The sequence below is a fragment of the Aquarana catesbeiana genome, linkage group LG03, assembly GCF_042186555.1.
Source record: "Aquarana catesbeiana isolate 2022-GZ linkage group LG03, ASM4218655v1, whole genome shotgun sequence".
Classification (NCBI taxonomy): domain Eukaryota; kingdom Metazoa; phylum Chordata; class Amphibia; order Anura; family Ranidae; genus Aquarana; species Aquarana catesbeiana.
In genome coordinates, this window is record NC_133326.1 from 716,529,402 (window position 1) to 716,545,354 (window position 15,953).

The 15,953-nt window shown below is 46.1% G+C and overlaps 1 protein-coding gene and 1 pseudogene across 1 annotated transcript; both read left to right on the forward strand.

Annotated features, from left to right (window-relative positions):
* Positions 1–795: 795 nt before the first annotated feature.
* Positions 796–2,379, forward strand: LOC141134366 (nuclear factor 7, ovary-like; annotated as a pseudogene).
* An 11,390-nt stretch (positions 2,380–13,769) lies between these two features.
* On the forward strand, positions 13,770–15,711 carry LOC141134909 (E3 ubiquitin-protein ligase TRIM39-like). The gene has a single exon (XM_073624341.1). The coding sequence runs from the start codon at positions 13,826–13,828 to the stop codon at positions 15,395–15,397; it is 1,572 nt and encodes a 523-aa protein (XP_073480442.1). The 5' UTR covers positions 13,770–13,825; the 3' UTR covers positions 15,398–15,711.
* Positions 15,712–15,953: the final 242 nt, after the last annotated feature.

Sequence of the window (15,953 nt, forward strand, 5' to 3'; positions counted from 1 at the left end):
TCAAAGGAAAAAGTTTCAAAAGCTTTATTTAAAGAAAAAATATACATGATAACAACAACAATGGACATTCCAATATAAAGTGAAACATTCCCTAACATCCCTAGTCCCTAACTACACTACAGGCTTGTGGCTGACCCAGTACACCTGTTCAAGGAAAGTTCAATGTTGGTCCATGTCTGTATTTTAAATCCTGCTTCAGCAGGATACGGGCCATTCAGACTTAGGCAATGGTACCAGGCAGAGCATCCATTTCCGAGTGTGTGTGTAAGTCTCCCCTCTCCTCCCCCTAGGACCTGGCCCTCGTCATTTTTATAACACACAGGACCAGGGGGTTGGATCCAAGAAAAACCCACTAAGAAAAACCTGGGGGTGCAGTTAACCCCTATTTTCCACTGGGGTAGCAGTAACCACTACCTGCCTACATATTTCTCTCTTTTACTTTCAAGCAACCAGAACCCCCAACTATTTCAGATCCTGAATGATTGTACTAAGCTCAGACTCTACATAATCATATTTCTTGTCCACCTTCACCTCAGTGCACTTAGTGTGCCACATTCCTTCTAGAGAACCGTCTTTTATATTTATCTCTCTTCTAATGTTAGAACATATGATTATCATTACTACTGTGAAAAAAAAGTCCCTCTTCTGTACTCTGATCTTTGTCCTAAATATTTCTGATCCACCCCAGCCTCACCTTGTGTAGAAGAATGTGACCCCCCCCCCCCCCACTTTACAACTGCATGTTTCCCCAGTGTCAGAGAATTTCAATATCATTTCTCTCTTCTGCTGTCAGTGATGGCATTTACTGATATGAGAGCTGAGCTGGATTGTTCCATCTGTCTGAACACTTATACCAATCCTGTAACACTGAAATGTGGACACAACTTCTGCCGGGCCTGTATTGATCGTGTGCTGGATACACAGGAGGGGTCTGGAGGATATTCCTGTCCTGAATGTAGAGAGAAGTTTCAGGATCGTCTTGAACTGCAGAGGAACATGAAACTATGTAACATAGTGGAGAGTTTCTTGTCTGCTCAACCAGATCAGGAGGAGTCCGGGGTCTTCTGTACTTACTGTGTGGACTCTACTTTACCTGCTGTTAGATCCTGTCTACACTGTGAGGTTTCTTTGTGTGATAAACACCTAAAAGTCCACAAAAAGTCCCCAAAACACATCTTAGCGGACCCCACCTTGTCCCTGGAGAGAAGGAAATGCTCCATCCATAAGAAGATCCTGGAATATTACTGCACTGAGGATGATATCTGTGTCTGTATGTCTTGTTATGACATTGGAGAACATAAAGGACATACAATGGAGTCACTGGATGAGTTTTCTGAGAAGAAGAAGGAGACACTGAGGAATGTTCTGCAGAAACTTCTGATAAAGAGAGAGAAGATAGAGGAAAGTGTCCAGAGTCTGCAGAAAGACAAGAGGAAAGTAGAAGAAAAAGCTGATGGTGACACAGAGAGAGTAACTGTCCTGTTTAGAGATCTCAGGAGACGTTTGGAAGACCTGGAGAGGAGAGTCCTGAGGGAGATATTTGGGCAGGCAGAGCGCGTCTTCCTCCCCATGTTGGATAAGATTCGGGATCTGGAAATAAAGAAGGAGGAGCTGTCCAGGAAGATGCGTCACATTGAGGAGCTGTGTAACATGACGGATCCACTGACTGTCTTACAGGAATCAGACACAGGTGACTTGTGTGATACTGAGGATGGAGATAATGAGGACAGAGGGAGACATGGGGAACTCCTCCATGATGTAGGGGATGTGGATGTGGTCGGAATCTTACACACAGGTTTATCTCATATAATAAAAGAGGTAAATGTATACATGTATATACAGGAAGCTGAAGACATATTACTGGATGTAAACACAGCTCATGATTATCTACAGCTATCGAAAGACAGGAAAACTGTATCTGAATCAGATATAGACCAGAACCGTCCAGAAATACCAGAGAAATTTCAGAACAGAGTTCAGGTGTTGAGCAGTCAGAGTTTCTCCTCAGGGAGACATTTCTGGGAAGTGGATGTCAAGGAATCAGATGACTGGAGAATCGGGATGTGTTACCCCAGTATAGACAGGACAGGGGGGGAGTCAGGAATTGGAAGGAATAACAAGTCCTGGGGTTTGGTCCGATCTGGTAATCAGTATTTAGTGAGACATGACAGAAAAGAGATCCCCTTACCCATCAATATCTCCAGTAACAGAGTCAGGATATATTTGGATTATGAGGGCGGGCAGATCTCCTTTTATGATCTGAGTGACCCGATCCGACATCTCCACACCTTCACCACCACCTTCACTGAGCCCCTCCATGCTCTGCTATGCGTAGTGGGAGGTTGTATGAAGATATGTGGGGGGAATCAGGAGATGTGAGAAATCTGCCTGGAGACTGGTGACATCACAGGGAGGAGGGATGGAATTGGTAGAATATTCAGACAATGGCATAAAACAGTGGGTGGGGATTCAATCAGTGTCCTGTGTAGATTGTTTTACTACAAATTCATTTAGGCCTTGTGCATGCTGGACATATAAAATGCTGCTTATGCAGGCTTTGGTCAATTTTTTCTTTAGCCTGTATAAGCAACTTTATGTTAGCATGAGTAGCATTTTTAAGCTGATAAAAATAAATAATCACAAGTGCATTTTTGAGAGGAGCTTTCGGGCAGAAAAAATGGTCATAAAAAGTGCATAAACGTGGCAGTTAGGAGCGTTCGGCCTTTTCAAGTGTACATCATTTATAGTGAAAAATGAGCAGAGTGGAATGTTTTGGAAAAAAAAACACTTGTAAAAGCAAATGCCTATGGACGATCTTAAACTCTTGTGCAATGCCAGCCACTGTGAGTGTTTTTATGCTGCTTTTTCTGTCAGAGGAATTTTTTCAGCCGCCATAAATGAGAATTCTCCATCTGTCATTGATCACTATGATTGGGTAGAATATCTGTCCAACTACTGCAGTATCAGTGAGTAACATGTTCCTCTTGGTCAGTGAGGAGAGGTGTGGCCTATCTATTAATGGCGGCTGGTGCTCAATATTTTTTTTGGGGGGGGCGGCAATCCAATGCCAACCCTGCGGGAGTTGGACGGAAATGGGCGATCCCTCACCGCAGAAGATGGACAGGAATGGGTGATCCCCCACTGCGGGAGACAGGCGGGAATACCGCGATCACCCCCCCCACAGGAGACAGACGGGAATGCGGCGGCGATCAGAGGCCTCCTTACCTTCTTAGGAAGGAGGCAGATAAGGCAGACATGGATCTGGGCTGCAGCTCCCCACTTCGGGGCCATCGCTTCTCCTCCAGGCCAAAGAGGAAGTGGGTCCTGACTGAGACCCGATTGTCCGGGAGTCCTAAGACTCCCAGGCTAATTGGGTCTCAGGAACTGCTTCCTGATTGGTATGTAGATTAGGGGGCCGGACGCATGGATAGGGGGGCAGCACCCATGCACCCCCTATGGACGGACCGTCACTGCTATCTATATGATACTGTAATCTATGTTCTATCCATCTATCTAGGGCTTTTTTTCTCAGAGAATAGGTGCAGGTACTCCCCCTTCTGAGTCTCCACCCCCTACCTACTTCCCAGCACCATCCCTTGGTTCCACCCCCTACCTAGAGAATACAGGGCCAAGTATCATTTTTTGTAGTAGTTTACATGAAATTTACTAATGAAAGGAGGTAAAATAGGTCCCCTGCAGCCAGCAATAATAGATCCCTCCCAGCAACAATAGACCCCCCCCCCACAACAAAATACCCCAGCAACAATAGATCCACCACAGCAACAATAGACCCCTCCCCAGCAATTATAAGTCCCTCCCCAGTGACTCTAGATCTTCCCAGCAACACAAGATCCTGTAGCCAGCATCAATAGACTCTCCAGCATCCAGCAACAATAGACCCCAGTAGATCTCTCCCATCAACAACTGACTCCACAGCAACATAACCCCCCCCCAGCAACAATAGATCCCCACCCCTTGACATTATATACATTCAGTGCTGAAGGTGCCAGAACTGCGTTCTCCCATGTTCCCATTGAAAAAAAGCCCTGTATCTATCTATCTAGAATCTATATAGAATTTTGGACTTGGCATAGCTTAGGGGCCTCACAAATCTTGGAAGGTCTGAGGGGCGGGGCCCAGCAAAAGTGTTGGAAAAGGGCTATCTGCCTTGGGTGTTTCAGCGGGCGGGGGGGCAGAAAAGGGCAGAAAATGCAACCTATGTTGCTGATGTAGTTTACAGTTCATGGGAGGAGGGACTTTTTTTTGTTTTGGGTGATAGAGGATCTTATCCTGACACTGTCTGGAGGCTCCATGACCCTATCGTGGGGATTTACTAAAACTAGTGCACACAGAAGCTGGTGCCACCATCCAGTTTTAGTAAATCCATCCCTGTATGTTTTTCTTTGGAGCTTATGAAATGTTACACTGCTTTGTGGCCCCCAAATGGCCTAAAGAAACTCTGTCACTTGCCCACTCTAGGCAGTGATAGGTTCTCCTAAAAGCCCACCTCTAACCCAGGTAGATTCTCCCTTCACTGCTCCCCCACCTCTTTGTTCTTCAGTCAGAGCCTTGAGTCCTAGCCTTGTGTAGGCTCCATGTTGGATCATGTCAGAGCTTACACAGAATTCATGATGTCACCCCTCCCCCTCCCTCATGTGACAGTATTCAAGCCTGGTGATTGGCCGCTCAGGCCTGAATACTGTATGCTGGGAAAAGATCATATGATCCATCATACCTGGGAAATGGAGGACTTAGCAAGGGCTTTGATGAACATACAGCATATTGGGGGCACAGCAAAGGAGAGTATACTGATATTTGGGGGGCTTTCAAGTGAACCTGTCATTTTACCCTGAATGGACAAAGTGGTGGAGTCTCTTTTATCCACCACTGGGCTGGACATACGTTCATCAGTCAATATGACTAAGACTAGAATATGTAGACAGTTTCATTCCTTATTAGTAATATATTTACAATGAGTTTGTTCTATTGATTGTTTTATTGTCTGAGGAAATACAAATGAATAATAGATCTACAAATAGATAGAAAGAGATGGAAATCAATGGAAAAATCTCAGAGGAACCATATGAAGAAATGATCCCGAGATTTACTAGTGATAGAAAAAATGGGATTTATCACTAATATAATAATATTACTATAATAATGTATGATCACTAGAACTGGAATGTGTCCCCAATATAATGTGTCCCCATAGAATAGATCACCAATAGCATTCTATGGGATCACTTTTATAATGGATCCTAATATAATGTGTCCCCATAGAATGGATCACCAATAGAATTCTATGGGATCACTTTTATAATGGATCCTGATATAATGTATCATTGTGATGGTGTATCTTATAATCACTAGATGTGGTGATGGGAGGAGAATTAGGAAATGAGATGTTAATATGAATAAAGTTTTTCTCTATTGTACATGTGAAGTGTTCGTGATATAACAAAGAAATCATGAAATTTAGATTTAATGATGAACACTGTGTGATTTCTGTGGTGTTGAGGTGTCAGTGAGGGTGTTGGGGTGTCAGTGAGTGGGAGAGGTGCTGCTGACTCCATTTGAGGTATAATAAGTGCCCTTTAGTGATGGGTAGTCATGAACCAAACTGCCCTGGGTTCAATTCTAGCAGGGATTAAGTGGACTTCTAAGCATCTTGGTTGTCAAACCTGAACCCCATTGAAATTACTGGGAGCTTGATTTGTCAAATTAAAAAATGCCCATTTTAAGGGCTAACAATCAAGGGGAAAAAAGGAGCAGTGATATTTTTGAAATGATTAAACTTAAAAAAAAATGTAATTGGTTACACATTAGCAATGTCCAATTCATTTAAATACTAAGCCTGGGGTTGTCCTAAGCACTGACATTTACAAAGGAGAGAAGTTTTAAATTTGCCTGCAATTTACATTTCATTGACAGCTTATTAAAAAAAAAAAAAGACCTGCAGCCTGGTTGAGCAGGAAAAGGGGGTGGGGGGGGCATGAGTGTTCATCCCCCTAAACCATACCAAGCCACAGGCCTTCAACAAAGGGGGAACCCAGAGGTACAGCACCTTGTCCACATGTTTATGAGGGCAAGGGCCTTATCCCCACAACCCTGGCCAGTAGTTATGGGGGTCTGTGGGTAGACGACTTACCAAAATTTGAAAACCATCAATTATAATAAGGGGGCTCCTAGACACAGCCTTCCCCACTTGAATAAGTAGGGGGTACATAGTAGACCTACTCATTCACAAAAAAAAAAGTATAACCTAGAAAGAGACACCCAAACATTTGACAAGTCCTTTATCAAAAAATAAAAATCACCCAAAAATATCCCTCATTGTAAAGCCGTCATCAACTATGATGCCTGTCACCCACCAACTTGCTGATAAAAAAAAACAAAAAAACCTGACGACCTGGCGTACACGACCGATCCCAATGGTACAAGTGATGAATGACAGCTGGATAGTGGTGACATTATTGGCAAAATATGATCATGGTCATATTTGGTCAATGTCATTGTCCAAATAGAGCCAGTGGACATATTTTGGCAGTGATGTCACTGATATCCCTACACCCTCTGCTTAAAAGGGGTGGGGATCAGGGTTGCAACCCGTCCATAAATTTACGGACGGTTTGTAAAAATCAGACACTTTTTGCCTGTCTGTAAATGTCAGTGAAAGGGAAAGAGTACCTGTAAAAAATACAGTTGTGGTTGGTTTGTTACTGTGCGTGCGCAGTTCCAAAGCCAGATGAATGCTACTACTCGGGTGGTGGGGCAGTGATATCATGGTGCACATCAGGCTTGGGAATAAAAAGCCACATCCGACTCCCCTTTTCCTGCCAGCCGATATTCCGTCGCAAAGGAGTCATCCTCCAGGGCTCGGTCATGCTGCCTGTTGCTGCCCAGCCCTATCTGCTTGCCCAGTGTTCTCCAGAAGGTCCAATCCTTCACGGTAGTAGCTAGCAAGCACTGGGGCAGCAGTGACAGTCTGTCTCCTCATCTTACACAATCTCAATCTCTTCTGGGGCAATTGTAAAGCAGTCTCTCTCTCTCTGTGTAATTGTAGAGCAGTCTTCTCTCTCTGGGGCAATTAGGGAGCAATCTTTCTCAGGGGGCAATATGGAGTAGTCTTTCTCTCTGGGAGCAATGTGAAGCAGTCTCTCTCTCTGGGGGCAATATGGAGCAGTGTCTCTCTCAGAGGGCAATGTGGAGCAGGATCACTCTCGCTCTGGGGGCAATTGTGGAGTGGTCTCTCTCTCTGGGGGCAATTGTGGAGCAGTCTCTCTCTCTGGAGGCAATTGTAGAGCAATCTCTCTCTCAGGGCAAGGTGGAACAGCCTCTCTGTCTCTCACTCTCTGGGGCAGTCTGTCTCAAGGGGCAATGTGAAGTAGTCTCTCTCTCAGGTGGCAATTGCAGAGCAGTCTCTCTGAGGGCAATGTGGAGTAGTCTCTCTCTCTCTGGGGGTAATGTGGAGCAGTCTCTCTCTCTGGGGGAAACATGGGGCAGTCTCTCTCTCTCTCTCTGTGTGGGAAGTCTCTCTCTGCATGGCTGGGCAGTGTGGGTGAGTTTCTCTTTGTGGCTGGGCAGTGGAAGCAGCCTCTGTGGCCCATGGAGCAGTGTTGAGACAGTTTCCGTGGCCTGTGGGGACAGTCTCTCTGGGACAGTCTTTTGGACTCTCTGAGGAGACAGTTGCTCAGTTACTGTGTCCATGGGGGCAGAGAAAAAAAAGGACTGGGGATAGGGATAGGATAGGGCCTTGTAACAGGCCAGACCTTACTTGTCTGCAGGCCGCCTCCCAGGATGGTGGGGACTGAAGGTGTGGTGTCCAACTGACTCTAATCTACCTTCATATTTTAGGAAAGTTTTGGGAAGGGTTAGTTGGCATTACATTTTATTCTAGGGGTTTTCTCCTTCTCCACCTTTGTACATTTAGAATCTTCTGGACTTTTACCCACTGATGCCACAGTTATTGACCAGTTTGTTCAACTGCCACCTTCATTCAAGTTAGCTGCACCTAGAACACTCATCTGCCTGACTACAAGCACCACTGCTACCTGCAAACTCCTAAAAAAATTTGGTGACAGTCTTATGATTGAAAATACAGCCACATCTTATGGTAAGTACATGAAGGCAGGTGCAGTTTGTTGTCTCCACAGCAGCTGGCACTCAACTGCAGCGGCAGAGGGAGAGAAAGTCATGGGAAACATGGCTCCTCTATAGTTTCCTGAGTCACTGGGGCAGCGATTCATTTGGATGCTGGTCACCCATGTGACTCTGGCGGCCATCTATTTAGGACCTTGGCCTCCTGGGTTTGGCATGCATTCACTTGTTGGTAGTGTAGGGACAGATCATCCATCTGTCAGGGACAGTAACAGTGGCAGGAAAAGGTTCCAGTTGAGTAGGGAAAGCTTAGGGCTCCACACTCTCCTTGGACACCTTCCTGCTTGGGCTCAGAATAGCCAGGCTGCATTTCGCCTCTCCAGACAGACGTTATCAGTTTGGCTAAAGCATGCTCTGCTACATGCTGTTGGTATCCATGAGTGTTCCCGGTTGGGCCACCCCCCACGGGTTGTTGTGAACTGAACTGCTTGCCCTTACTTCAATACAAGTTCTACCATTTGCACCTGGACTGTGTGCGTGTTATTGGTCCTGCACCGTGCTCCAGCCACCCACACTTTGTGGCAGTCGGTAGGATATGTAATTTCTGGCAGCAGGTGCAGAAGTCGGAGCAGGCACCATCATGGCACCGTTAGAATCAGCCCTGGCACTGGTGCCCAAGTTTAATAGTGCCAATATGCCCCTTACGAAGTGAGAGGAGAGACTAGAAAGGACTATGTGCCTGTACCAGGTTCTCGCCTGGCTGATCTCAGAACTAGCCATTAACTCCTAAGAGGATGATGTCTGACAAGAGGTAGTGGCTCTGCCGGCAGAGGACCGGGCCACCCGGGAGCAAATTGTGTCACAGCTGGAGAGCCTATTTTGAGAAAATGTGACAGTCCCGGGTCTGAGGCACACATTCTTTGCCCGGAGGCAACAGAAGGATGAGAGTATCACGCAACTTTTTTTTTTTGAAACAGTACATCTTTATAAAATGTTTTAATCAAAATCACAAATGCTATAAAGTAATCCAATGTCAGTATTAACCAACAGGTTTACAGATAAATAAGTGTATCAGGAAAAAAAATATACCTGTTACCCCAATTGGACTCAGATTGAAACAGGTACCTTATCGATTGAGAAAATGTATAGAAATACAAACGGTGATATTTCAAACACAAAGAATAAACAGTAGAAGAGCCACACTTAAAGATGTTGTAACCAAAAAAAAGAGACCCTGTTCCTTTATAGCACGTTAAAGTGGCTGTACACTCAAATGGCTAAAATTGATCTAGCCTCCATTTGTTTGTTCATTAAATAGTGCAGTGTGTTTTTTTTTTCAAATTCCAAATACCTTTTTTTCCTTGTGCTCATTTGTAGTCCCGTCCTCTGTCTGCTCTGTATCCTGATCTAAAAGACCTGAGTTGGAGGGGCCGAGATTCCCCTTCTGTTTGAGGTAAACAGTATAGTCAGTGAATGAAGGATGGAGGAGAGGGGCGGTGTGGAGAGGATAGGGGAGGGGTGGTAAGGAGAGGAGAGGCTTTGAGAAGAGGAGAGGATAAGGGAGGGGAGGTGGTGAGGAGAGGATAGGGGAGGGGGGGTGGTGAGGAGAGGATAGGGGAGGGACAGTGATAGGAGGATAGGGGAGGGACAGTTAGGAGAGGATAAGGGAGGGGAGGGGCAGTGAGGAGAGGATAGGGAAGGGGTGGTGAGAAGAGTAGAGGATTGGGGAGGGGCATGAGAAGAGGAGAGAATAGGGCAGAGGCGGCGAGAAGAGGAGAGGATAGGGGAGGGGCGGTGAGAAGAGGAGAGGATAGGGAAGGGCCGGTGAGAAGAGGAGAGGATAGGGGAGGGGAGGGGCAGTGAGAATAGGGGAGGGGCGGTAAGAAGAGGAGAGGAGCGGATAGGGGAGGGCTGGTGAAAAGAAGAGAGGATAGGGGAGGGGCAGTGAAAGGAGGATATGGGAGGGGCAGTGAGGATAGAGGAGAGGTGGTGAGAAGAGGAGAGGATAGGGGAGGGATGGTGAAAAGAGGAGAGGATAGGATAGGGGAGGGGCGGTAAGAAGAGGAGAGGATAGGGGAGGGGCGGTGAGAAGAGGAGATGATAGGGGAGGGGCGGTGAGAAGAGGAGAGGATAGGGGAGTGGAGGAGACAATAGGGGGGCCATGAGAAGAGGAGAGGATAGGAGAGGGGCGATGAGGAGAGGATAGGGGAGGGGTGGTGAGGAGAGGATAGGGGAAGGGCAGTGAGAAGAGGAAAGGATAGGGAAGGGCGGTGAGAAGAGGAGAGGATAGGGAAGGGGTGGTGAGAAGTGGAGAGGATAGGGGAGGGGCAGTGAGAAGAGGAGAGGATAGGATAGAGGAGGGGAGGGGCAGTGAGGAGAGGTTAGGGGAGGAGCGATGAGATCGTGTTCTCACTACACACCACAGAGCTGACAAGGAGAGAGGAGGGGGAGGAGCTGTAGAGACACAGAGACTCAAAGGAGAGAAGGTAGATGACAGAGGCACGTATCCTGACCACAATTTCATGGTTTAACAGCCATGATACACGTGGTCAGCTCACAGAACGGAAGTCAGGACCAGGCAGAATCAACCAAGTACTGTAGACCATACAAAGGAGCAATTGACTAGGCAAAAACACTATGCTACAGCTTGTGCCTTAAAGGGACAGGAGCATGTTTTTTTTTGGGGGGGGTAACAACCATTTTAACCAGTGCTATCTAAATTGTCCCTTGCTATAAAAAACCTGGTGAATCCTGCCTGTTAATATGTCCCCCTATGTAAACTGACCACAGTAATCATGGCTGCTGATCCAGGTCAGGTTACATGCCTCCGTCATCCCACTGCTCTCCTCTCTCCCCCTCCCTGCCTGTCAGCTCCTGTGTGTGAGCTCCAAATCCACCCCTCCCCTTCTGCTACTATTAGTAGCTGGCAGTAAAGTCAAAGCAAGATTACTGCCAGCCCCTCTGTTTTACTAAGCCATACTACACAGTGTAAAAGTTTGTATAATATTAAGCCTCTACATACCTTATTGCAGATTATTTCTGTTGTTGGCTGCTCTATTCCCCCGATGTAAGGGCTACAGCGGGAGCGGCTGAGCGGACAGCACAGTGATCACATGACCTCCCGGCTGTAATCAGAGGGGGATCGCAGCCCCTCCCACTGTAGCCCTTAGATTGGGGGAGGAGAGCGGCCAGAGGTTACTTGACCGAACACTAAGGATCTGCAAAAAGGTATTTAGAGGCATACTTTTCTACAAACATGTACTCTTTGTAGTATAGCTGGGTAAAACAGAGGGGCTTGCAGTAATTTTTCTTTGACTTTACAACCACTGTAAGAAGGAGTATATCCTAATGGAAGATGAATTCACTATCAATATCACACACTAGTGAAAGTCTTAGATTAGGTTTTATAAAGCGCTCTTAATTGTTTTGATGCCTTTGAGTGAGAAAGCTAGGTTTGCCATTGTGCTTTAAATGTACTAATTTTATAATTCTCGTATGCTAGCATTAGTTTAACAAGACCTTGGGTATTCAATCTAACTATTACCTTAGATAAGTTAGGAGTGATATTAGGTTTCCATAGACTCAAAATTGTGAGTTTGCAGCTATAAGTACATGTGTCCCAATAGTTCTATTAACTGCTGGCTCCTTCTTCATGAACTTTATTCTGTCTTTGGGGACCAAAGGGTTTCAGTTGGGGGGGGGGGGGGTGAAGCCAGGTGCAGGCTATAATATTGTGAATACAGTGGACAACACCTCCTTTGCTGCGGTCTGCTGCTGTTTCCCTCTAGTGTTGCACTCACACTGTTGCATCACATTTGTGAGCCAAGAAGCAAAGGACTGTGGGACTTGTAGTCCTGTGTTCAGCCATAACTGGACTCCTGAATCTCTCTCAGTCTACATCTCCCAGCAAGCTGCTAATTAAGAAGGGGATTATAAGAGAGGCTATTTAAAGAAGTGTTTAGAACATGCCCCCTCTCTTCTCTCCGGGATCCCCGGATCGATCAGCAAGCATCAGAGCTGCTGTCCAGATGCTGATGCCAGAGCCTGTCTGGGAGCCAATGCTATCCCCGGCCATGAGAGACCTCATCGCTGTGCAAAATCTAGAGGATCCTTAGTCCTTTCTGCTGGTGAACAGCCAACCACGCTGAAGGCGCCTGTCTAGATCACTGTGTTTACATCCATGCTGCATCCATCCTTGTTCTGGCTGGGGTAAAGACGCTGAATTACTTCCTGTGTGTGCCGACTACCTGCAGGATCTGATGAGGGGGCTTGCCCCCAGACCCCCTTCTTTTCAGTAACATACAATACATGGACACTGCATGCAGACATCATAACCCAACTTGCCACCTCTGTCATACCCACTATTTGCTTGCTGACTGCTTGAACCTTCTCTTCTTTCTCTGAGGATTTTCCTTTTTCCACATCTTTGAACTCCAACGTACCAGTAAAGACTGTGTTCAGACCTAACACTTGAATGAACTTTATCCCATCATCTGCAGGGTGTGAGCTGGCCCTAATACTGCCTAAAGGGGTTGTAAAGCTTCATTTTATTGTAAAAAAATAAGGCCCCTTTCACACATGCGGACCGTTGAGGTCCGCCTGACCGAATGCTCCATGCATCTCTATGGAGCGACGGATGTCAGCAGTCACATGTTCGCTGACTTACGATCCACTCCAATCCACTGAATCCAGACGGATGGAAACCCTGGGGCCTGAATTACAGTGTTGTTTTTTGAAGCACCTGATTAGAGCCATAGGCTCTAATGGGCTTCAAAATAGGGTGGGCTCAGAGCGCAGAGCATTGTGCCATGAGCCCACCCAGGTGTTACAACAGCGAATTAATATTCGCTGTTGTAATACTGATCCTCAATCCGGCCAATCAGAAGCAGGTCTGAGAGTCTAATTGCCCGAAAAGAAAAGACTCCCGATTGGCCGCTGAGAAGGAGGGAGGTAATGGAAGCCAGAGCTATCGCCCATGGGGAGCAGGGGAAGGGAGAGCCACCGCCGCAAGCCCTGGAGAAGAGCTGCATAGATGGGGTGAGTGCACCAGACCCGTCCACCAGCCGACCGACGGGGGGGATTGCAGTGGATACTGTTTGTCGCCCCCCAAAGAAAATCACCACTGGCTGCCATTGGAGGTAGCACACAGGTATTAGAAGCTTCTTGTCTAATACAGGAAGACAGACTGTCTCTGTACTCTGGGGAGAAACACTCAAGGTACTAGTGGAGGAGAAGAGAGACCGGTAGGAAAAAAGGGAGAGAGCAAGGGAAAGGAAACAAGGAGAGATGGTGGAGAAGGAAAGAGGACCTGATCACTGCAGCACTTTGTCCCTGCCAGAAAGTAAAAGATGGAGCAAGGAAGAAACAAAATCAGAAATAACAAGCTACATACTTCTCTCAATTGTTTTCTTTTAAAATGACCCCTTAACCATCCCAGATCCCAAAAGATCATAATATGCTCAGACTATAGATTTCACTTCAGTGCTCTTAGTGTGTTACAGTCCTTCTCAGGACCCATCCTTCCTTCTTTAGCTCTCTTCTAATGTTGGGAGGTAGGATTGTCTTTACTACTGTGAATAAAAACCTCCTTCCTCTGTACTCTGATCTCCGTGTCAAATTTCACTGATCAAGGCCTGCCTCACCCTGTGTAGAAGGATGTTACCCCTCCCAACTGCATTCTTTCCCGGTGTCAGGGAATTTAGTTTAATTTCCTCGTCTTCTGTCAGCGATGGCGTCTGCTAATCTGAGAGCTGAGCTGGAATGTTCCGTCTGTCTGAACAGTTATACAGATCCTGTAAACCTGAGATGTGGACACAACTTCTGCCGAGTCTGTATTGGTCGTGTGCTGGATACACAGGGGGGGTCTGGAGGATATTCCTGTCCTGAATGCAGAGAGAAGTTTCAGGATCGGCCTGCACTGCACAGGAACATAACACTACGTAACATAGTGGAGAATTTCCTGTCTGCTCAGCCAGATCAGGAGGAGTCCGGGGTCTTCTGTACTTACTGTGTGGACTATCCTGTACCTGCTGTTAGATCCTGTCTGCACTGTGAGGTTTCTCTGTGTGATAAACACCTGAGAGTCCACAAAAAATCCCCAGAACACATCTTATGTGACCCCACCTTGTCCATGGAGAGCAGGAAATGCTCCATCCATAAGAAGATCCTGGAATATTACTGCACGGAGGATGATATCTGCATCTGTATGTTTTGTGTGACTGGAGAACATAAAGGACATGAGATGGAGTCACTGGATAAGGCTTCTGAGAAGAAGAAGGAAACACTGAGGAATGTTCTCCAGAAACTTCTGACAAAGAGAGAGGAGACGGAGGAAAGAGTCCAGAGTCTGCAGGAACACAAGAGGAAAGTAGAAGAAAAAGCCGAGAGAGTCACTGCTCTGTTTAGAGATCTCAGGAGACGTCTGGAAGACCTGGAGAAGAGAGTCCTGAGGAAAATCTCTGGGCAGGGAGAACAGGAAGCCCTTTCTATGTTGGATTTCATCCAGGAGCTGGAAATAAAAAAGGAGGAGCTGTCCAGGAAGATGCTTCACATTGAGGAGCTGTGTAACATGACAGATCCACTGACTGTCTTACAGGAATCAGACACAGGTGACTTGTGTGGTACTGAGGATGGAGATAATGAGGACAGAGAGAGACATGAGAAACTCCTCCATCATGGTGGGGGTCTGGATGTGGCGGGGGTCTTACACTCAGGTTTATTCAATATAATAAGAGGGGTAAATGTATACTTCCCTATACAGGGAGCTGCAGACTTATTACTGGATGTAAACACAGCTCATAATTCTCTACATATATCAGATGACAGGAAAACTGTATCCAGGTCAGATAGAAACCAGAATCATCCAGAAACACCAGAGAGATTTCAGGGTTTGGTTTCTCAGGTGTTGAGCAGTCGGAGTTTCTCCTCAGGGAGACATTACTGGGAAGTGGATGTCGGGGGATCAGATTACTGGACAGTTGGGATGTGTTACCCCAGTATAGTCAGGAGAGGAGATCAGTCATGGATTGGATGGAATAAGAAGTCCTGGGGTTTGTACAGGACCGGTAATCAGTATTCAGTAAGACATGCCACTAATAGGACCCCCTTACCCACCAATATCTCCAGTAACACAGTCAGGATATATCTGGATTATGAGGCCGGGCGGATCTCCTTTTATGATCTGTGTGACCCAATCCGACACCTCCATACCTTCACCACCACCTTCACTGAGCCCCTCCATGCTGTGTTAGGTTTAAAGAGAGGTTATATAAAGATATGTGGCGGGGATATGGAAATGTGAAAACTCCATCAGTCTGGTGACATCACAGGGAGAATGGATGGGATTGGTGAAATAGTCAGACAATGGGATAAAGCAGTGGGTGGAACTTCAGTCAGTATCCTGCAGGTTTTTTTTACTACAAGTAGATACTGTATAATTGAGATTTCTCTTTCTATTACCCCTATCTATCTATCTATCTATCTATCTATCTATCTATCTATCTATCTATCTATCTATCTATCTATCTATCTATCTATCTATCTGTCTACAATATCTCACAAAAATGAGTACACCTCTCACATTTTTGTTAATATTTTTTTATATCTTTTAATGTGACAACACTGAAGAAATAACACTTTTCTACAATGTAAAGTAGTGAGTGTACAGCTTGTATAACAGTGTAAATTTGCTGTTCCCTCAAAATAACTCAACACACAGCCATTAATGTCTAAACCACTGACAACAAAAGTGAGTACACCCCTAAGTGAAAATGTCCAAATTGGACCCAATTAGCCATTTTCCCTCCCCGGTGTCATGTGACTTGTTAGTGTTACAAGGTCTAAGGTGTGAATGGGGA

Coding starts and splice junctions, on each gene's coding strand:
- LOC141134909 (XM_073624341.1), top strand. CDS start 13,826: ATGGCGTCTGCTAATCTGAGAGCTGAGCTGGAATGTTCCGTCTGTCTG.